This window comes from Triturus cristatus, chromosome 3_1 (genome assembly GCF_964204655.1).
Source record: "Triturus cristatus chromosome 3_1, aTriCri1.1, whole genome shotgun sequence".
Lineage (NCBI taxonomy): Eukaryota > Metazoa > Chordata > Amphibia > Caudata > Salamandridae > Triturus > Triturus cristatus.
Window position 1 is genome coordinate 954,434,856 of NC_140583.1, and position 18,207 is coordinate 954,453,062.

Below are 18,207 nucleotides of genomic sequence, written 5' to 3' on the forward strand. Positions count from 1 at the left end.
AAGACAGCCGAGGGTCTAGGTGCTGGAGACAGGGGTCCACCGGGGCCCAGGGAGGCTCTCTCCGGCCTGGCTGCTATCAGAAGCAGGGACCGGGCTGGTGTGCAGGAGTGGCTGGCTTTATCTGCTACGCTGACGGAGCGTAGTTTTCTGCCCACCCCTAGTTTAAACAGCAGAAGTGGGGCGTCATGACATGATCACAGTTCAGAATCACTGAACTCGCTGCCTGCTGACTCATTACCTGTTCAAGCGGAAGAGGAGAAGTGAGCAGCAAGCTGAGGGTGCTGCGAGGGTGCCGGAATCAGAATCAGCGCCACCAAACACAGCATCAGCATCAAAATCCCAGCTGCTTCCAGCTTCTCCTTGACCACTCGGCTGCCGTAGTTAGCCGCAGCTCCTCCGCAGACCTGTTCAATTTCAGTTTTGGGCGGGGTGGGTGGCTGGCAGCACCAGCACCCTAAGCAGCGGCGGATAACGGCTGCGGGCACCGGGCATCTCCGACCGACAGCTCCTGTAGCTCCTGCACTTCATGCCTGGGCCATTCCTCATCAGGCTTATTAACCGATGAAGCGGGCAAATGACAACAGTCTAGGAAATGTATGTATTATATAACAAATCATGTTTTTAAAAATATACATAAAAGGATTTTGTGAGATATGTTGTGTCCCCATACATTTCGTTATTACAATTTATGTATATGTCCGTATTTCTTATGAGGGGTTAGTTTAATCTCCAGTTTGCTAGTAAAGCTGAATTACTCTGTGTCGCAAAATGTTGCAGGTCTAAAAAGTGCGTCACCAACATGAAAAGATTGGAAAGCTCTGATCTATGCTTAATGGTTAAACTTCAAAGGAGCATGTGCCAGGAAATGGCGACGTGGTAAGCCATTTGGGTGAGACTATCAAGGCGAGTTTAGGAGTTTTAATGGCCCTCTTGGGAGGCTTCCAGAATGCACAGTAATGAATCAGTATAAGTAGAAAACATACCCCTGGAACACAGAGCGAAGCCTGAATCATCTTGGTTGGAACCTTAAGCTATTTACAACCGGTTAACAGCAGGGAGCGGCTGGGCTATGACTTGCTGGCCAGATCCACAATGAAGGTGGCTACATTGGTGAAAAATCAATGTATGTCATGTGGTTACTTAGGCTGTATATGACTTACACACAGCGCTCAACTAAAAGCGGCAAAGCCAAGAATAGCCTGGAACGTGACTGAAGTACCTGCTGTGGGTGCTTTGGTTGGTTGAATCAGGCGCTCCCCCCATTGATTCCCTTTGAGGTGTTGTTGCATGATACCACATTTACCCATGTCTCTACTGGGACTACGGGTTTCTCCTGTGGTTTATAATAGCATGAAATACGTGAAATTGCATCCCTCCACAACAAATGGACTATACCCTGGCTGCATTAACTACTCAGAATACAAATCACATGTAACTTTAAGTTATTTATAGGTAAAAAAGGGAATTCCAAGCCTTCTACAGCCTTACCCTAAGCTGATGGAATGCTCTGCTAGAAATGATATGAGTACCCTTACGTTACTTTTTTGGAAGGGCTGTAAAACTCAAATATTTAAGACTTTTCTGTCTTCTAATTGGAAACCCTGGGAATGTAAATCCCTTGCTAAAATATAACATGCTCCGATGCCTCTACACCAGTTTGGCTCTAGACAAATACATAAATAAATAAATTCCCTTATTTGACCATGTACAAGAATCTTATTGTGGCTTAAAATGTTGTGTTACGAGATGTGAATAGCAGGGCAATGCTGCTAGTGTGGCCATGCAGGGCTGCCAGAGTTCAGCAGTGCTTTTTTCTATATAACCAGAGTAATAGTGAGTATCCTATTGGCTGGTCTCAGTTTTCTCCTTCCTAAAGATGGTACCTGTCCATTCCCTCAGGTGGCATGTACGTAGAACACTACATCATTTATATTATTTATTACATTGAAGAGGATCTTTCTTTGAACAGCAGGTGGTGTCCCTGCTATTAATTTCCCTCTTTGGGCACCTTCAACAAGCTAACACAAGAACTATAAATGACAGTCCACTATCCAGGGCACTAGGAAAAACTAAATAAGTCTTAACCCACATTTCGAGCTTATACTGATATAGGCTACTACATAAGTAAGTCTACTTCTGCTATACTGGTTACATAACAATATTAAAGCATAATAAGAAGAGTTTGTACAATGGAATAGTACACATGAAATTTATTATATAAAAATACATACAGAAAATTCCACAGCACCATAGTCTCCAGAACAAATCCATACCCCAAGCACACTTTGGCCAGAAATTGTTTTGCTTCCACTAGAATTTTATGAACCAATCCTATTTATTGATAGGTCAGTTTGTACAATTCAGAGTGGGTTGTAATCTGACCATCCATATGAATATTATGGAGGTGGGTCACAAATTACAACCCACTCTGACTGGTGGCCCTCAAAGGGATGGTGGCTTCCTATGGACAGCAGACCACCATGTGTGTGATTGCTTTTAAATAAAGTAAACATTATTTTATAAAGGCAGAATGTTTGCCTTAAAGGAAAAGAGGGCTGAGAAAAAATAATAATAATTAATAGTGTGAGAGTTGGCAGTGGTCCCATGGACTACTATCTACTCAACAAAATTATTTTTTACAGCCGTAGGGACCCATTCCCTTTTACGAATAAGTTAGCAACCCAACACGAGTCAGTAATGTTTCAATGTTTTGTTACAGGATTTCAATTGCAAAACATTGATACATCTCTTGCCAATTCAGTATTTGGAAGGGAAGCCTACAACACACCACTTCCAATTAGTGAATTGACATCATGAGGTCACAAATCTAATTTTAGGAGTTGGTAAAAGTTTACCGACTCATAAAATATGATTGTTAAAATCGGAAAAACCTCTTTTGCGGTTGAAAACTTCAAAATAGACAGTTTGTGTACATAGAAAAGGTTTGTACATTCAGTCTTTTTATTCTTATAATATACCTGCTTGTCGTGAGTGATGATTAAATAAAGTTTTTAAAACTTCCATGATCGTGAATGATACTTTGTATGTGCCATTTTTTCTTTTAACACACCAGTTCTTTGTCCTCAAGCATCTTTCCTTTTAACAACATAGAAATCCGCATGCAATGTCTTTGAAAGCATATGTTACAAATTCATATTCAAATTTCGATTTCACAAATGCTTTTTGTTGTGCTGTACGCTGAGGTTTTGAGATCTTTTGCATGCTACTGTATGTTGCTTTTAATCCATTTCATAGCTAAACTCCAGATTAAACTAAAACATGGCTGTCTTCATCAGATCTAGGTATAGGTAATTGTTTCAGGCATTTCAGTTGATTTGCTTATTTCTTCTGCCTCTGTGTGTAGGTTCAGGGCAACATATTCAATCTGGAAACCGCCGGCAGTGACCGAAGCATCCGACAAAAACTTCAACGTCATCACGTTCCCTGTAATAGGAAAGAAGTGCAAAGTTACCCATCATGTTTACATCCTGGTGTGTTCAAATAATCTGCACTTCTGAACATCTCTTCTATCCACCAGGAAATATCCATTGTTTTAAAAAATCTGGACTCTAAAAGCTGCCTTCAGATTTATCAAGGTAATGACTCAACATTTTATTCCATCAAAAAATAATTGGAAATGTAAATGTGAAACAAATGCAACATTGACCTGCTATGGTCATTAGTTCACATAACCAGTGTGAGCAATAACGTTTGCAAGAAGAATAACGACAAATGGCAAAATAGAAAAACATACTAGTAGCAACATTTAAATTTGATTTCAATTCCTCCCAATGAATTAACTGCTTGATGATTACTACCAAACCAGGAATGAATGTCTGGGTGAGAGGGATTTTTATTGAAGCTGCTATCTCCAGAGAGGTCACAGATCTGTGCAGCATAGAGTAGTAAACACACAGTTACTATTCCCAGTAAGACTGGTAACAATCATTGGGAAAGCCAATAGGTCTGGTATTGTCTGCCAGCCTTTCAGCTCTGACATTGCTTCCATGGTTTGTCATGATTTTACAAAACCTCATAGTTGGTGGAGTTGCTGAGCACTCAGCAATGTTAAAATAAATGTCAAAAATCAAAAATATTTTGGTGGTCTCAAAAATAAGACATTACCAAAGTAGTAGCTAGCACTGAAAAGAACTAGTTTGAGAGCAGATGTGCTTCTTGTGACCAGCAGCTGAAGTTGGCTGACCCATTGTCACATGATGTTGTGGACGGGAGAAAACATTTCCAATATGGCAAAGACTCTACGTAGTACATAGTAGGTATTTTGAGCAGCCTTGAGCTACTAGACAGAATCGTCTCAGCATAACAGTTTCTTCATAACATAGAAGATTGTGTGCACCAGGTACTAACCTATGTACATGTGCTTCTTTTGCTTCAGAAGATGGGCTGTGTGTAAAGTTTTCATCACAGTATGAAGGCTAGAGGTAGTATAGTCTTTGGTACCTTCAGACCTTGGTTATTGTAGGCGAATAGTGTCTTCTTTGACAAGCGTTGCATAGAGTGTACACTGTTCTTAGTAGATACTTGTTAATACTTGTTAATGTTTTCCTCATGAGAGTTTCACTGGTTGCAAACAGTGTGAAATAGAGTAAAGTCTCTCCATAGAGTTAACACAGTTCACAGTACACACCCCTTTCTACTCATCAACTTCATTTCTCAATGTAGGTTCGGCGACTGTCAGAGGTTTGACACGATAAAGCTGTCTGTAGTAGGGCATTCATTTTAGAACAGAGTATCTGAGTATCTTGAGGAAGTTAGCTTTCTTTGAACCGTTGTGTACACATTGAACACTGTGTGCAGTGAGGATTTACCATATATCTGTGGTTGATTGATAGTGTGAACTAGGCTATCCGAGAAGTGTATGGTGTAGAGTTAATGCTGCATCAAAACACATGCTTGAAACACCTAAGGAAGTTGTATCTGTGATGGATTAATGATGCTTTATATTATTCTGAGCTGTTTTGTATTTACTTTCAGGCCTCTAATGCCATACTAGTTTATAGATTAGTGTGGTAAAAAGAAGCTTGGATGATGTCATCAGTGATGTCATCAATGATGTAATTTGAGATGTCATCATTGATGTCATAAATGATGTCATAGAACATGTCATGAGTGATGTAATATGCAAAGTCATAAACAGTGCATGGTGGGGACTGGTACATTTCTGTGTTTTCTATTTTTGTTCAAAAAGTTAATGTTGTCACTGACATATTCACCTAACTATAATGTTACTTTAAGCTTTATTTTTTTCAGTGAATTTCTAGCTTTTACTTACGTAAAGTAATATTTTATTACCATTCATAAAACAAACCCCAAACCCGTGCATTGCCTGGCCATAGGCCAGGAGTGGCGGGGGTTACCCGAGGGACTGGCCTGAGGCCAGGTCTTACAGAAAACTCTGAACACTGTGTACGCCATTTGGCAGTGCACAGCAGGGGGATGGTAATAGGTCTGCCCTGTGGTTAGCCCCCCTGGAGCAAGCCAGCCCCCCCCCCCACTGACAACCAACACCCCCCGCAGGCAGCCATCCCCATGGTGTGCATGGTCTTTCTTTGTGTGCTGCATAGGGTTGGCTTACAGCCAGGCCATGCGTCCAACTCCCTGCAGGCAGCCACCCGGTGGCAGCCAAACACACGCAGCGCACAGCTTTTAGTAGTGGAAAGTGTGGGGTTAGCCACAGGGCCTGTCTTGTAGCCAGGCCCTGCTTCCAGCTCTCAGCTGGCAGCCAACCCCACGCTGCACAGAGCATTTGGCCGTGCACCGTGGGGGGGTTGGCCTCAGGGCTAGACCTGCCGCCAGGCCCTGTGGCCAAACCCTCAGCAGGCTGCCAACCTCACACCACGCACAGCATTGGATTGGCCTTCAGGCCCTGAGGACTCCATCCTCTGGGTCCCGAAAATATATATTAAGGGAGGGAGGCATGCTGATCTCTCCCCGACCCTTAATTGGCACCATGGACCCCATTCCCGGGGTAAGTAAATAGGTTAAAAAAGGGGAGGGAAGCCAAACGGGCCCCATCACCCAACCCTTATTAGGCCCCAGGGATCCCATACCCTGAGTCTTCATAGGCTCCTGGGACCCAATCCCCCGGGGTCGTTTTCTGTTCATTCACAAAAATATAATTCACAAAACTTTTGTCGGATTGGGCAAACCATTTCTATTATGAACTACAATGGGGTGATATTTTTGTAGACTACATTTAGGACACACAATTTATGTTGGATGACTTTACAGATGATTTTACACACATTTCACCAAGCGCATCAATGAACGGCTGAGGTTACCACATCAGCAAACAAATACAGTAAGGAATCACTACAAAGGCACTGTGTAAACAGGCATGGAGACAAGTATGCCAACCCCCAGCCTCCCTTATAGTTGCATTCATGCAGCAGGGGCTGTAGCTGGTTCGTACAGGGCATGCACAGGTGTGTCATTTGGTGTAAGAGAGGAAGGCAGGATAGATGTAGACGTTAGCAGTGCTTAATTTGTGCCGGTGGTTTCCGGTGCTCAGCACCGGCACTTAATCATCAACACTGGTGCTTTTCATGAGCACCAGTTAAGGACACGTTCATTTACGGGGAGATTAAGTGATTTGCCCAGAATCACAGGATGTTGAGCCGACGCTGAGACTCAAACCTGATTTCCCAGCTCCAAAGTCGGCAGCTCTTGCCATTACAGCACATCCTCTCCCGACCTTCATGGTTAGTAGTTGGCTGTGTTTTAGGTGGCGCTAACAGGTGAAAGGGGCTATGCAAGCTGCCTTCCGATGAGAGCCCCGGTTTTTTTTTTTTTACTAATTAACCACTGGACGTTAGGTGAAGCACAGGCAGAGCTCAGGGGAGGTATACTCCATCTTTCTTTACAGGAGAAAGGCATAGCTCCTGATGTGCTGGCAGTGAGTGGCAAAGCCACTTTTCGGGTCTGGACTGCCACACCCTCTCAGCAGCTGCTTGAACTTTGACAAATGCACATGCACACACTGGGGCTGATTAGAGAGCTCATGTTTTCTTCACTGCGACCATAGAAAGTACCATTATGGAAACTGAAATAACTCCTGGACCTCACCACTTTGTGGGCTGGGGTGAGGGGGCTATGCAGTTTCCGGGTGTGTCGGGAGGGGGGAACTGAGGCTTTTTGATATCAGGAAAATGATACTCTGCACATGTTAAATTTGCTTCACCGGCCAGGATAAAACTTATTGTGGTTACCTTCTTTTTAGTTTCTGAACATTTATGCCGAACACACATAGTTTAACCATAATATTTTATTCAATTTATCACGTTTAAAAAAGGATTTTCCCCTTACATGGTATGGCACCGGATTTTATTAATCTTTAATTAACATATTTGCTATTAATATGTCAGTAACCCGTTATGTGCCCACAATATTAGCTTCATCGTATTTCATCAAGCAACTATACATGGTTATTTGTGCACCTTCCTGCACAAAAACAATCCCCTGAAGCATTTCCTCTTTCTATGTGTCTTGCAGGATGCAGGAATCAGCACACATAGAAAGAGGAAAAACTAGGAGAAATAAACATATTTCTCCTCATTACGCTTCACCTGGGGAGCAATCTAGGAATGCATCAAAATCCATGGGTTTTGCGTGGGAACACCCACTCACCACCCATGGAACGCCTCTCTGGGGCAGAGGGGCACAACACAGCGATTTGTGCTGCGTTGCGTTGGATTTATCAAGCCACTCAGGGCCATGCAAGGTGGCTTTGCTTGGCTTGAGAAATCGCATGTCATGGATTGTGTTTCTTTTGCACCCTGTTGAGTGGTGCATAAGCAATGCGACCCTTGATAAATATGGCACTTAATTTTAGTACTGTCTTTTTGCCTGCCCGTCCCGCGTACTGCCATGGACATTTAAGGTGCTGAGGACAAATGCTAATATGGAATAGTGGCACCCCCAGTTTTCATAGCAACAGATGCTAGTTGCTTGAAATTGCCTATGTATAGGGATGTAGATTTCAATGCTCTTTAGACTCTTGTCATAGTCCCATCCACCGCTGGTGAAATAATTGATTTAAATAATGTTGTTAAAACACACATTTGAAAACTGTCCACATTTTCCTAAATCTAGACAAGTAATATCTGTAAAAGGCGTGGCAAAGTTATTGCTGAAGACAATTTAAAAATGCACTAAATAACAATGTTTTGATAATATCCAGGGTCTCCAGTAAATTGTATAATTGACGTTGATGGTATTATTGAGCCCCACCTCCTAAAGCATCCTGACCACTGGGGGTGAGTACTGTATACCCACAGACCCCCTCCAATCCTGGCAACATGTCTGTAGAGTTACCTAAGCCTAATACAGAACAAAAACCAGATTCCTTGAAGTGCGTGATATATATATTTTAGGGGTCAGCTTTTGGACAGACCTTTTGTTTCCAATATTCATAAAAAGTGGACTTTGGGTTAGCCCCTTGCTCATGATTGGTTGACTTTGTTGTCCCTCTCACTTCTCTGCTCCTGGTTTGATGGCTTTCCTCCATTATTCTATTGGCTATCCCTACCATGAGGATTTCAGTCTTACATTGTTCTGAATTGATGAATTGTATCCTTCCACTGCTTAGTTAAGGGGACTCTTTTCATTTTACTTTTGGCACCCAATGCAAGTGTGTGTTTTCTTGCTTCCCACCCCCGGTGTGCCTCAATAGAAGAGGTAGGGTTTCCCCTTCATGATACCCCATATCCCTCCACCCCCTGCCAACCTTGTCCATTACTTCCCCCATCCCTTCCCATCACTTTTGGCATTTTGTTTTAATAACACCCTCCCACTCAGCTCCTACTTTGCTCCTCCATTTGCTCTTTCTGCTCAGCTACATTTAGTTCCACCGCCCACCCCCTGCTCTACGTATACTTTCCTGTCCCTTCCCATCATATCCATTTGTTTTTAATTATTTCGTTTTTGGAGGGCCAACATCTGCAATTTGCTGCTAAGTCACTTCTTCCTCCTAATGACGCTTCCGGGCACATGTAATTCTTTTGTTTTTAAATTTACTGCTCCTAAATGGGCATTTACCGTTTTGAGGCGAAAAATAAAAACAAGCATTTGCAATGCAATCGGTCTCGCCTTTGCCAACCTATATGTATTTAGCTATGCAGCACATTAGCCTGGGTGCTGAACATCTACTGTTCTTTAAAATGGAGGGAGAGTAAGCACCAAACTTTTGTGACAAGCCAGGTATGGGAAAACATGGAGAGAAATATTGCCTTTCAGACGGAAATGGTATAGTCCAAAGCTCTGTTTTTAATATAAAATCAGGGCTTTCGGTGGTCATATCACTGAAAATACAAGATTTGAAAAAAATATTTTTGTCTACGGGTGCTCGTGGAAGACAATTTCTATGGACTGGAATCTAGAGCATTGTAAAGTGATTCTGGTATTTTACTGACCTCTGCTGGTCGTTTTCTATCAAGGTAAATAGAGGCAGTTGAGCAGGAAAAAGAAGTCCTTAAGCGGAAGCAGACAAGTCCTAGGGCTGATCTCCAGAGCCCGCATAGTACATACACATATAATTATATAATAAGTATATACTAAAGTATATACAAGAGGTCTCGAATGCTCGACCTAAACACACAAAGGGGAAAGATGGAGGATGAGAAAGTACCGTCACAAAGGGAGACAGCAGGAACCAGCAAGAGGAATAAATGAGCCAAGGGTGTCAGGTACTGGATTAAAGAGGCCTGGGGTGGTTTCAATTCTAGAGAGCCCTGGTATTCGGCCCGCCGACATTTATTTAATAGGGCTTCCGAGCAGAGCTTTGGGCACCGGTACTCATTATTTGACAAATAAAGCACTGACCCATCTGAAAAATACTTTTTCTTCAACGATGCACACAGCACTCATGCCACTGTGGCGCAGTGCTTTCCTATTCACATTCAATTCGCAGGCTCCCGCACCCGCATGTGGAAGTGGTCTGGGCTCGTGCTCTGACCAACTTGCTCCTTTAATAGACTGTAATGGAAGTGAAGTTCCTTGTGCTCTGCAGGGCTCGGGGGTTTACTGCTCTGGTGTCCCGGTGGAAGAAACACCGAGCAGCTGAAGCACAAGGCAGGAAACGCGTAAATTGCCCGAGAGCATAGCTGCCAAGGTTTTAGATTGCTATGTGTGACATTTTCATAATTTCTGTGTAATTATGAGTGCCATTAGAACCACTATGAGTAACACTTTTCTTGCCAGCAAAATCAACCAATAAAAGATGAGGTAAACATAAATATCAGAAATTTGACCCATTTGAGGAAGGAGAAACTCTAAGATCTTAAGACTGCTGCAAATTCATAAGGAGGTTGAGTCATAATTACAACGAAATTATCAAAATATCATAAATAGCAATCTGAAACCTTGGCAGATATGAAAGAGGGCGAGCATCACTTCACATGACATAGCATTGAAGACCATGCCCATACTTCTGTTCTTGACACCGAGACTTGTTTACTTAAATATTTCATAAAAGTGATAGGAAGTATGTGTTTTATTTTATTGCTATTTTATTGCTTCTCTTGTACAATGCTGATCATATAATAAACTTGTGAATTTTGGTTGGCATAATGTATTGACTAATAAGACTAAAAAGGCAGAAGCAATGCCAATTAGACAAAAAGAAAAGGAGCATGGTAAAACAAGGAGAATAAAACAAATCACTTTTATCAGGTGGTGTTTGTTGTCCAAGACGAGGCCATGCAAAAAATTAATGTGATGGGAAAAGATTTTTCACTTAGAGTGGGGTGAACTAAGTCGGTAAAGCTGTCACTACAGGGGCCACCTTATTCATAAGCGAATGCTGTAAGCAGGAATGTAAGACTTGTGAAGTAACTACTAATATTAGCCTCAGATGTCACCACTAGGAAAAAAAAAAGCGAACAGCTAGAAAGCAGGTCACATGGCTCTGCTAAGAATTAACACTAAAAGGAGCAAGGACTCGCATTTATACTGCAGAACCACTAAACAGGGTGTGAGAGGCCCTAACACAGAGCCCAGCTGCCTAGGGGCCTATACCATACATTGATTAGAGTCAGCTGACTCACGGACTCCGGCTGGCGCAGTTAGCAGTGTCATGAGAGCCTGGTGCTGGGCAAGCCTCAGGAGAGGCTGGGAGATACACACAGCGGTCACAGCAAGCTGTATTATTTCAAAATGTAACACCAGTGAAGTGAGCAGTCCAGGGGTCTGGCGCACCACAGCTACACAATTCACTTACTTGAATGAGTCAATAAGCTAAGAGAACTGCATGTACTCTGTAGCAAAGAGAAACCTTTTTAGTCATTTTTAAAACATACTTACTGCATATTTGCTATGCCGTGGGTTTTAGAACATGCAAAAACAACAGTTGATAGACAGAATGCAGAACAATGTCATACATTCACCCCAGTACAGAGATCTCGGCCTAAATCCATTGTTTTTTTGCTCACCATGCGGTTCCAGTTTCAACCCAGCCATATGCAAATCAGTCTTGACCCTGTGCCTCATGGGAATAGTGCAGCCTGAAATGCCAAGCCAGGTCCTCCCTGGACTGGAAAGAAGCATCCTAGGACTGATTTCGGGTTTTCACCCCTCTTCAGCCAGATAGCTTGATTCCAGTGGCATGGAGAGCACGGGACCCACGTCTGGGCATACCCTTCCCACTCGGGGTGACGATTGGAAAAACAACAGTTGATGGACAGAATGCAGAACAATGTCATACATTCACCCCAGTACAGAGATCTAGGCCTAAATCCATTGTTTTTTTGCTCACCATGCCATTCCAGTTTGAACCCAGCCATATGCAAATCAGTCTTGACCCTGTGCCTCATGGGAACAGTTGAGCCCAAACTGCCAAGCCAGGTCCTCCCTGGACTGGAAACAAGCATCCTAGGACCGGTTTCGGGGTTTCACCCCTCTTCAGCCAGGATAGCTTGATTCCAGTGGCATGGAGAGCACGGGACCCACGTCCATTTTGTTTGAAGCTCTGCTGCCCTCTTGTGGGCTCTGTTGGCGCGGCAAATAAGGGAAAGCCGGAGAGCATACATTTCCTTTTGTCTAATTGCTGAACCGCGGATATTGTCTCATCTACAGGGTAGGTTATATAATGTCGTGACCCTAAAGCACTGCGTGAAACAGATTAGAGTAATACCAACAGGCATTGGCAATGCAATAGGACTTGCATTTACGCGAGACCTATTGCATTGCAAATAGCAATGCGTGCATGCGACGAGGCACGAGGGGGCGTCGGCGAGAAGGCATCGGGCTGCGGGAGGGGGGCACAGGAAGAAAGTAGTCTATGCTGTGAAGGGGCCAGTAGCCGTAGAAGGACACAATTGACTGACATGGCTGTTATGGGGAGGGAATAACAAGCTTAAGACCAATCGGAAGGCAGCATTTAGAACCTAAGCCAATGAAGAAGATGGACTGGAGAGTGGGCGGAGCTTCCACAAAGCTTCCACACTATAGTGTATACTGCATGCCTCACAATATTTACTTCTCTTGGTCGAAGACGTCAGAGTCAAGATTTTGCCGTCATCTCCATTAACTGAGCAACAGTTCTCTCAGTTTTTTTAGGTTTCTCTACAGACGGCACTATTGGGCAGCATTGTAGCCAACACTTTAATTTAATGTTAAGAGTGGACTTGGAGACTGTCCCTTGCTCATGATTGGGTAATTTTCTTGCCTATTTCAATTCACTGCTCCTGAATCGATGGCTTTCCCCTTTATTCTTGTATTTTTCTTAAGCCTGGAGCATTTAGGTGGCACTGTGATTTTTGGTTGGTTGATTTTATACTTCCTCTGATAATGTAAGGAAATGATCCTTCTTTCTGTTTTTAGTTCGGTAGTTAGTGTGAGGAAATATTTTTTCTTTCTGTTTTTGTGTGTGGAACTTGTGATTTCACAATGTGTGTCCTTTTCTCTCTCGCGCTCTCTGTATGCTTTCTCCATGAACTCTCTCTTGCCGTCTCTGCTTCTCTCCCCTTTACTCCACCTTTCTCCACCCCTGCAGTTCCCAGCTGCCTCACTCCACCGTCAACACGACATTGCACAACTAGAACATGAAAGTGTAAAAAATACCTTTCGAGTGTAGTGGCCTGCTGGGCACAGTCTAGTGTATTACCAACCTCTACCACGAGGGCTGGTACGTACACCCACCCCACACCCATCCGGCACAGGCGTCACCAGCCAGGTGACCCTGCAAATAAAAGAGTCAGAGTGCACATGCTCGAGGCCAGTTCCAGTTGCAAACACACTGTGTCTATGATAATTTCCTTTGCATGTGGGCCCTCGGCCCACAACACAACATTGGTGATGAGCGGGTATGACCCCGCATGCTTGCAGGCAGCCACTCTTCTGTCCATCATGGGTGGAGGGAGCAGCTAGAGCATGAGGCACCTTCACACCTGCTGCCAGCGTGACAGCAACTGTGTGTTGTGAACAGGGGAAAGGCATCGCTGCAGCACCAATCTCGAGGTGTTTCCTCTCTGCCAACTTGCACAGCAGGAAGTGAAATGCACCTACTGCACCGCAGCTATTGCTTGCCCAAAGAGAAAGACTGAGTGATGCAGCCGGAGTAAGCCTTCAACGAGGCACCGATACTCTGCCAGAGCAGGCTGCCTCCTGTCTCGACAGAAGGAGGGTAAGCCATGGTGAGAGAACACAGTGTGCCATCGAGGTATGAGGAGTGCCATTACCAGCCAGCTGAAAAGTGGGATAATCTCAGTATCTGCCCCTGCCTGAAACCATCAGTCCCAGTGAGGTGGAAAAAGAATAACCCGGCAGGCAGACACTCTGAGAAGTGAGCGGTGCACCACATAACCCCCCCTGCACCTGTTCCTGGAGCCCCTATAAGGGGTGACATGCCGGCAGCGTTAGGAAGCGGCTGCTGCACTGAGCGCCTTGTGTGCAGAGGCGCAGGCTGAGGAAGTACAGAAGAACACGTGACAAGCGTGCCACCCTGCAGACCGGCCACCCCTGAACAAGGCTGTGGACCCGGCAGATGAGCCTCTGCCTGCATGCAGGCCGACCTCCATTATTATAGATGTTGCGGCATCTCCAGGCAGTTGGCCAGCACTGGTCTCCCCACCTGATTGTGAGAGAAGCCTCCATAGGTTCATGCTGCCGGCATCAGTCACCGTTACTCTGCCCATCCTGCGTGTACTCCACCAGCCACTCCCAGAGGTGCCTGGATAGCGGCCCGCATTACGTCGTAAGGAGCCGGTTACCGCAGCCCCACCCGGCAGTAGTTCGCTGCATCACACCCAGCCCTGGGAACTATACAATGAAAAGAGAAAACACACTGCTGCGCTGATTACACTGCCTGCAGCCGCAGGATGACCACAACAAATGCCCCCAGAGCCTCTCTGTACAGTGCCTACACAAGAGGTCATGCTGTGTAATTAAAAGATGGTCTGTCCTAGAAGGTCTCAACTCATGCCTCTGCCAGGCTAACACAGAAGAGTGTGGCCTAAAAACAAAATGAAAACATACAAAGTACTTGCCATTTTGATAGTTTCTCGAAACTAGCACGAGGAGCATCATGCTATCTATTGGCCGTCTGCCATCACTAAGAGGAGGGGAAGAATACCAACCTACTGCATCACCATTGCTCCCCTGTAACAGAGGGAAAAGTAGTACAAGCACAGCCAAACAGAGGCAAGCATGTGTACAGGCATTTTCTGAAATTTTCTGGCGTGTCTGCCAAATGACATCCCTGTTAAGCAATCCCCACCTCAGGCTGCAGTGATTAGAGAATCTTCTTTATGCTTCCCAACTGAACAGACAGCCCCTGATCAGAGTTCCAACAGGCATGATTGAGAAGCTCGGTGCCATTGTATAAACCAAAACAATGAACTAAAATGAAACTCAGCTTACAAACAAGCATAGATAGACACAAGTTACACGCTTCTAGCAAGAAGACCAACCCCTGCCTGAGTGCAGTTCCCAACCAGTGCAGCATGTACACTGACTCTTGTGGCGACACCCAGTGCTGCCAGGGATCAGCAGCAACAGTGACTGGACCCCAACATCTCAGCCCCCCACAATGCTGAGGCTACTGCACACACTGGAGAAGATGACTGGCAAACTAGCACAAACCTTAGTGAGGCAAGCCCTAAAATAAGCAAACCTGAGTTTGGCACACCCCCTGGTGCTGAACGGCCGCTGCGACAAGCTGCCTTGACTGAATAGAGAAACTCGGGTCTGCCGAGAAAGCACTGTCTGCTTCCACCGCGCTTATAAAGATAGTGCCACATGCCCCCTACTGGCTGCCTGTCGTTTAGAGGGGAGAGACTGCTAAACCCCACAAAGAACCCCTGAGCACAAGGCTACCCGAGCCAAGAAAGCTGCCTTGGCAGTGAAGAGAAAAATCACCGACTTTCTCCTGAAAAGGGGGAGAAAAGTATTTATGCCCCCTGGTGGCAGTATGCCACCACTGCAAGAAAGAGCAAATACACAGGGCGCCAGCAGACGGCACTCATGAGGACTAGATACTAGCCCCACCACTGCCTGAGCAGAGACAATGCAAAGAGGGCACCGTGACAATGCATTGCTAAATGAAAGCAGCAGCACTAGCTGGCCAACCAGCACTGCATGGCCATCGTTGGCCTATCAGTGAAAATGTCAAATGAAGTGACCAACCCTGCCAAGCACGCACACACCTAGGCAGGACCCAGTGCCGCAACGGCACAGCTTCATGGAGCAAGCGTGATGCCCTTGAGCCAAGATTACCTGCTATCTGCAAAGCACCAAGGAGATCCTGGAGGAGGGACGAGTGGCCTGAATGCAGGAAGGAGATCATGTACACCCTAACTGCATTTGCACCACCCTGTAGTAGGCTAGAGACTATTCAGGGAGTTCCCCTTAACACTGCCTTAAGACTGTATCACTCATCGCCCCATTACAGGCATGAGGAGAGTCGCATGTCCCCTAGTGGCAAGCTGCCACTACTGCAAGTGAAAGGAGACCCTCACCTTCCACAGCGAATCTGATTTGCACCCGAAATACCTTGTTGAGGAAAAGAAAGGTATAGAAGAGGCTGCAGACTGGATCCATCAACACACACATACCTCCACGGCCATCCACAAAATGACTGACGCACCTGAGGAGACGCCCAGTCCTACAACCAGGACCAGACCAGCAAGTGGTCCGTGACGGAGGAGGGTGTGCAATTCAACTGACATGACAGAGCTATCAGGAGGTTGCCGTGAAAAGAACTAACAACACGCGGCCTGTTGCCACTTCACAGCATGTGCAGACAAGACATGCAACATGTGGCCTGCGCCACATCGCAGGATGTGCAGAGAAGACATGCAACACATGGTCTGTCGTTACTTTCACAGCATGTACAGAGAAGACATGTGGCTGGATGCCACATCACACTGTAAGCAAGTAGGAAGAATAGAGGCTGACACATTGCCAGATTGTGAAGAAGAAAAGGAGTGGAGAGAAAGGAGGGTGACAATCCTGTCACACAGAAGAACGGACAACCACAGGTGCACAGGAGCAATCAACAAGGGGACAAGAATGAACACTCATACCACTATCTGAGTGCACCTACTATCACAAGCCAGCCATTGGGGTGTGGCAACATCACAGGAGATAGCTCAGCGGGAGTACCAAACATAAGCTTCCTGTATGCGCAAACTGTGTACCTGCCTGATGCTTCACAGTGTGACCGTCCAGCCACCTGTCACAGGCTGCTTATGGCATACAGCATCCAAGCTTTCAAACGTACATGCCAAAAAAGAGCTGCACTAAATATACAATGAGCTATGTGGCTGCAAAGTCCCTCCAGTCACCCTTCCTTCATACAAGTCATTGCCACTTTTCATAAAAGTAGTCTAATCAATCAATCAATCAATCAATCAGGGATTTCTGAAGCACGCTACTCTCCCGTGAGGGTCTCAAGGCGCTGGGGAGAGGGGGAGGGGCATGCAGCTCCGGTTCATCCAAAGAGCCAGGTCTTGAGGCTCTTCCTGAAGGTGTGCAGACTGGGGAAATGTCTGATGTTGAGCTGGAGTTTGTTCCAGGTTTTAACCGCGTTGGAGGAGTAGGCTCTTCTGCCTACGCTGGCTCTGTGGATTCGCAGGGTCTTGGCGAGGGCGAGGTTGGCGGAGCGGATGTTTCTCTTTGTTATGTGGAAGGAGACTCTTTCGTTGAGGTATTGGGGTCTGATGTTGTGGAGGGAATTGTAGGCGTGAGTGAGTAGCTTGATGGTTACTCTCTTCTTGACAGGGAGCCAGTGGAGGTCTCATAGGTGCTGGGTGATGTGTTCATGTTATGGGATGCTGAGGACGAGTCTGGCTGTGGTGTTCTGGATGGTCTGGAGTTTTCAGAGCAGGGATTTGTTGATTCCAGCGTAGAAGGCGTTCCTGTAGTCCAGTCTTCTGGTTATGAGCACATGGGTGAAGGTCTTTCTGGATTCGAGGGGGATCCACTTGAAGGTCTTACAAAGGATGCGGTGTGTTGAAAAAGGTGGAGGAGATGGCGTTGATCTCCCGGGTCATGGTGAGGGAGGAGTTGAGTATGATGCCAAGGTTCCGAGAGTGGTTGTAGGAGTGGGGGGGTTGCTGAGGGCAGTGGGCCACCAGGTGTTGTCCCATGCTGAAGGGGTGGGTCCGAGGACGAGGACTTCTGTCTTCTCCGAGTTGATCTTCAGGCAGCTGCTGCTCATCCAGGATGCAACGTCCTTCATTCCTTCCTGGAAGCTGAGTCTGGTGGTGTCGAGTTGCTTCGTGAGGGAGAGGATGAGCTGGGTGTCATCGGCGTAGGATAGTATGCTGAGTCCATGCTGTCTGACGCTGGTGGCGAGTGGGGACATGTAGATGTTGAAGAGCGTGGGGCTGAGCGATGATCCATGGGGTACGCCGCAGTTGATCTCTGTGGGTTCGGATAGGAAAGACAGGAGTTTGATTCTTTGGGTTCGGCCGGTGAGGAAAGAGCGGATCCAGTCAAGGGCAGTTCCCTGGATGCCAGCGTCATGGAGTCTGGCGGTGAACTTGCGGTGGGAGAGGGTGTCGAAAGCTGCAGAGAGGTCCAGTAGGAGGAGGGCCGCCGTGCGGCCCTAGTCGAGGGGGGTGCGGATGTCATCCGTGGCGGTGAGGCGGGCGGTCTCAGCAACCACTCCATCATTTGCTATGTGTATCACCACCACCTCTGGAGCGTCAAGTAACAGGACTGGAGTCCTGCACCTTTGCCATACAATAT

General features: G+C 45.9%; 1 protein-coding gene across 1 annotated transcript in view; it reads right to left on the reverse strand.

Annotated features, from left to right (window-relative positions):
• Positions 1–2,196: 2,196 nt before the first annotated feature.
• TNFAIP6 (TNF alpha induced protein 6) overlaps positions 2,197–18,207 on the reverse strand; it is a 156,903-nt gene continuing 140,892 nt past the window's right edge. The window contains exon 6 of the mRNA XM_085645597.1: positions 2,197–3,444. Coding sequence (XP_085501723.1) covers positions 3,299–3,444 — 146 coding nt within the window. The 3' untranslated portion in view covers positions 2,197–3,298. The remainder of the gene's footprint in view (positions 3,445–18,207) is intronic.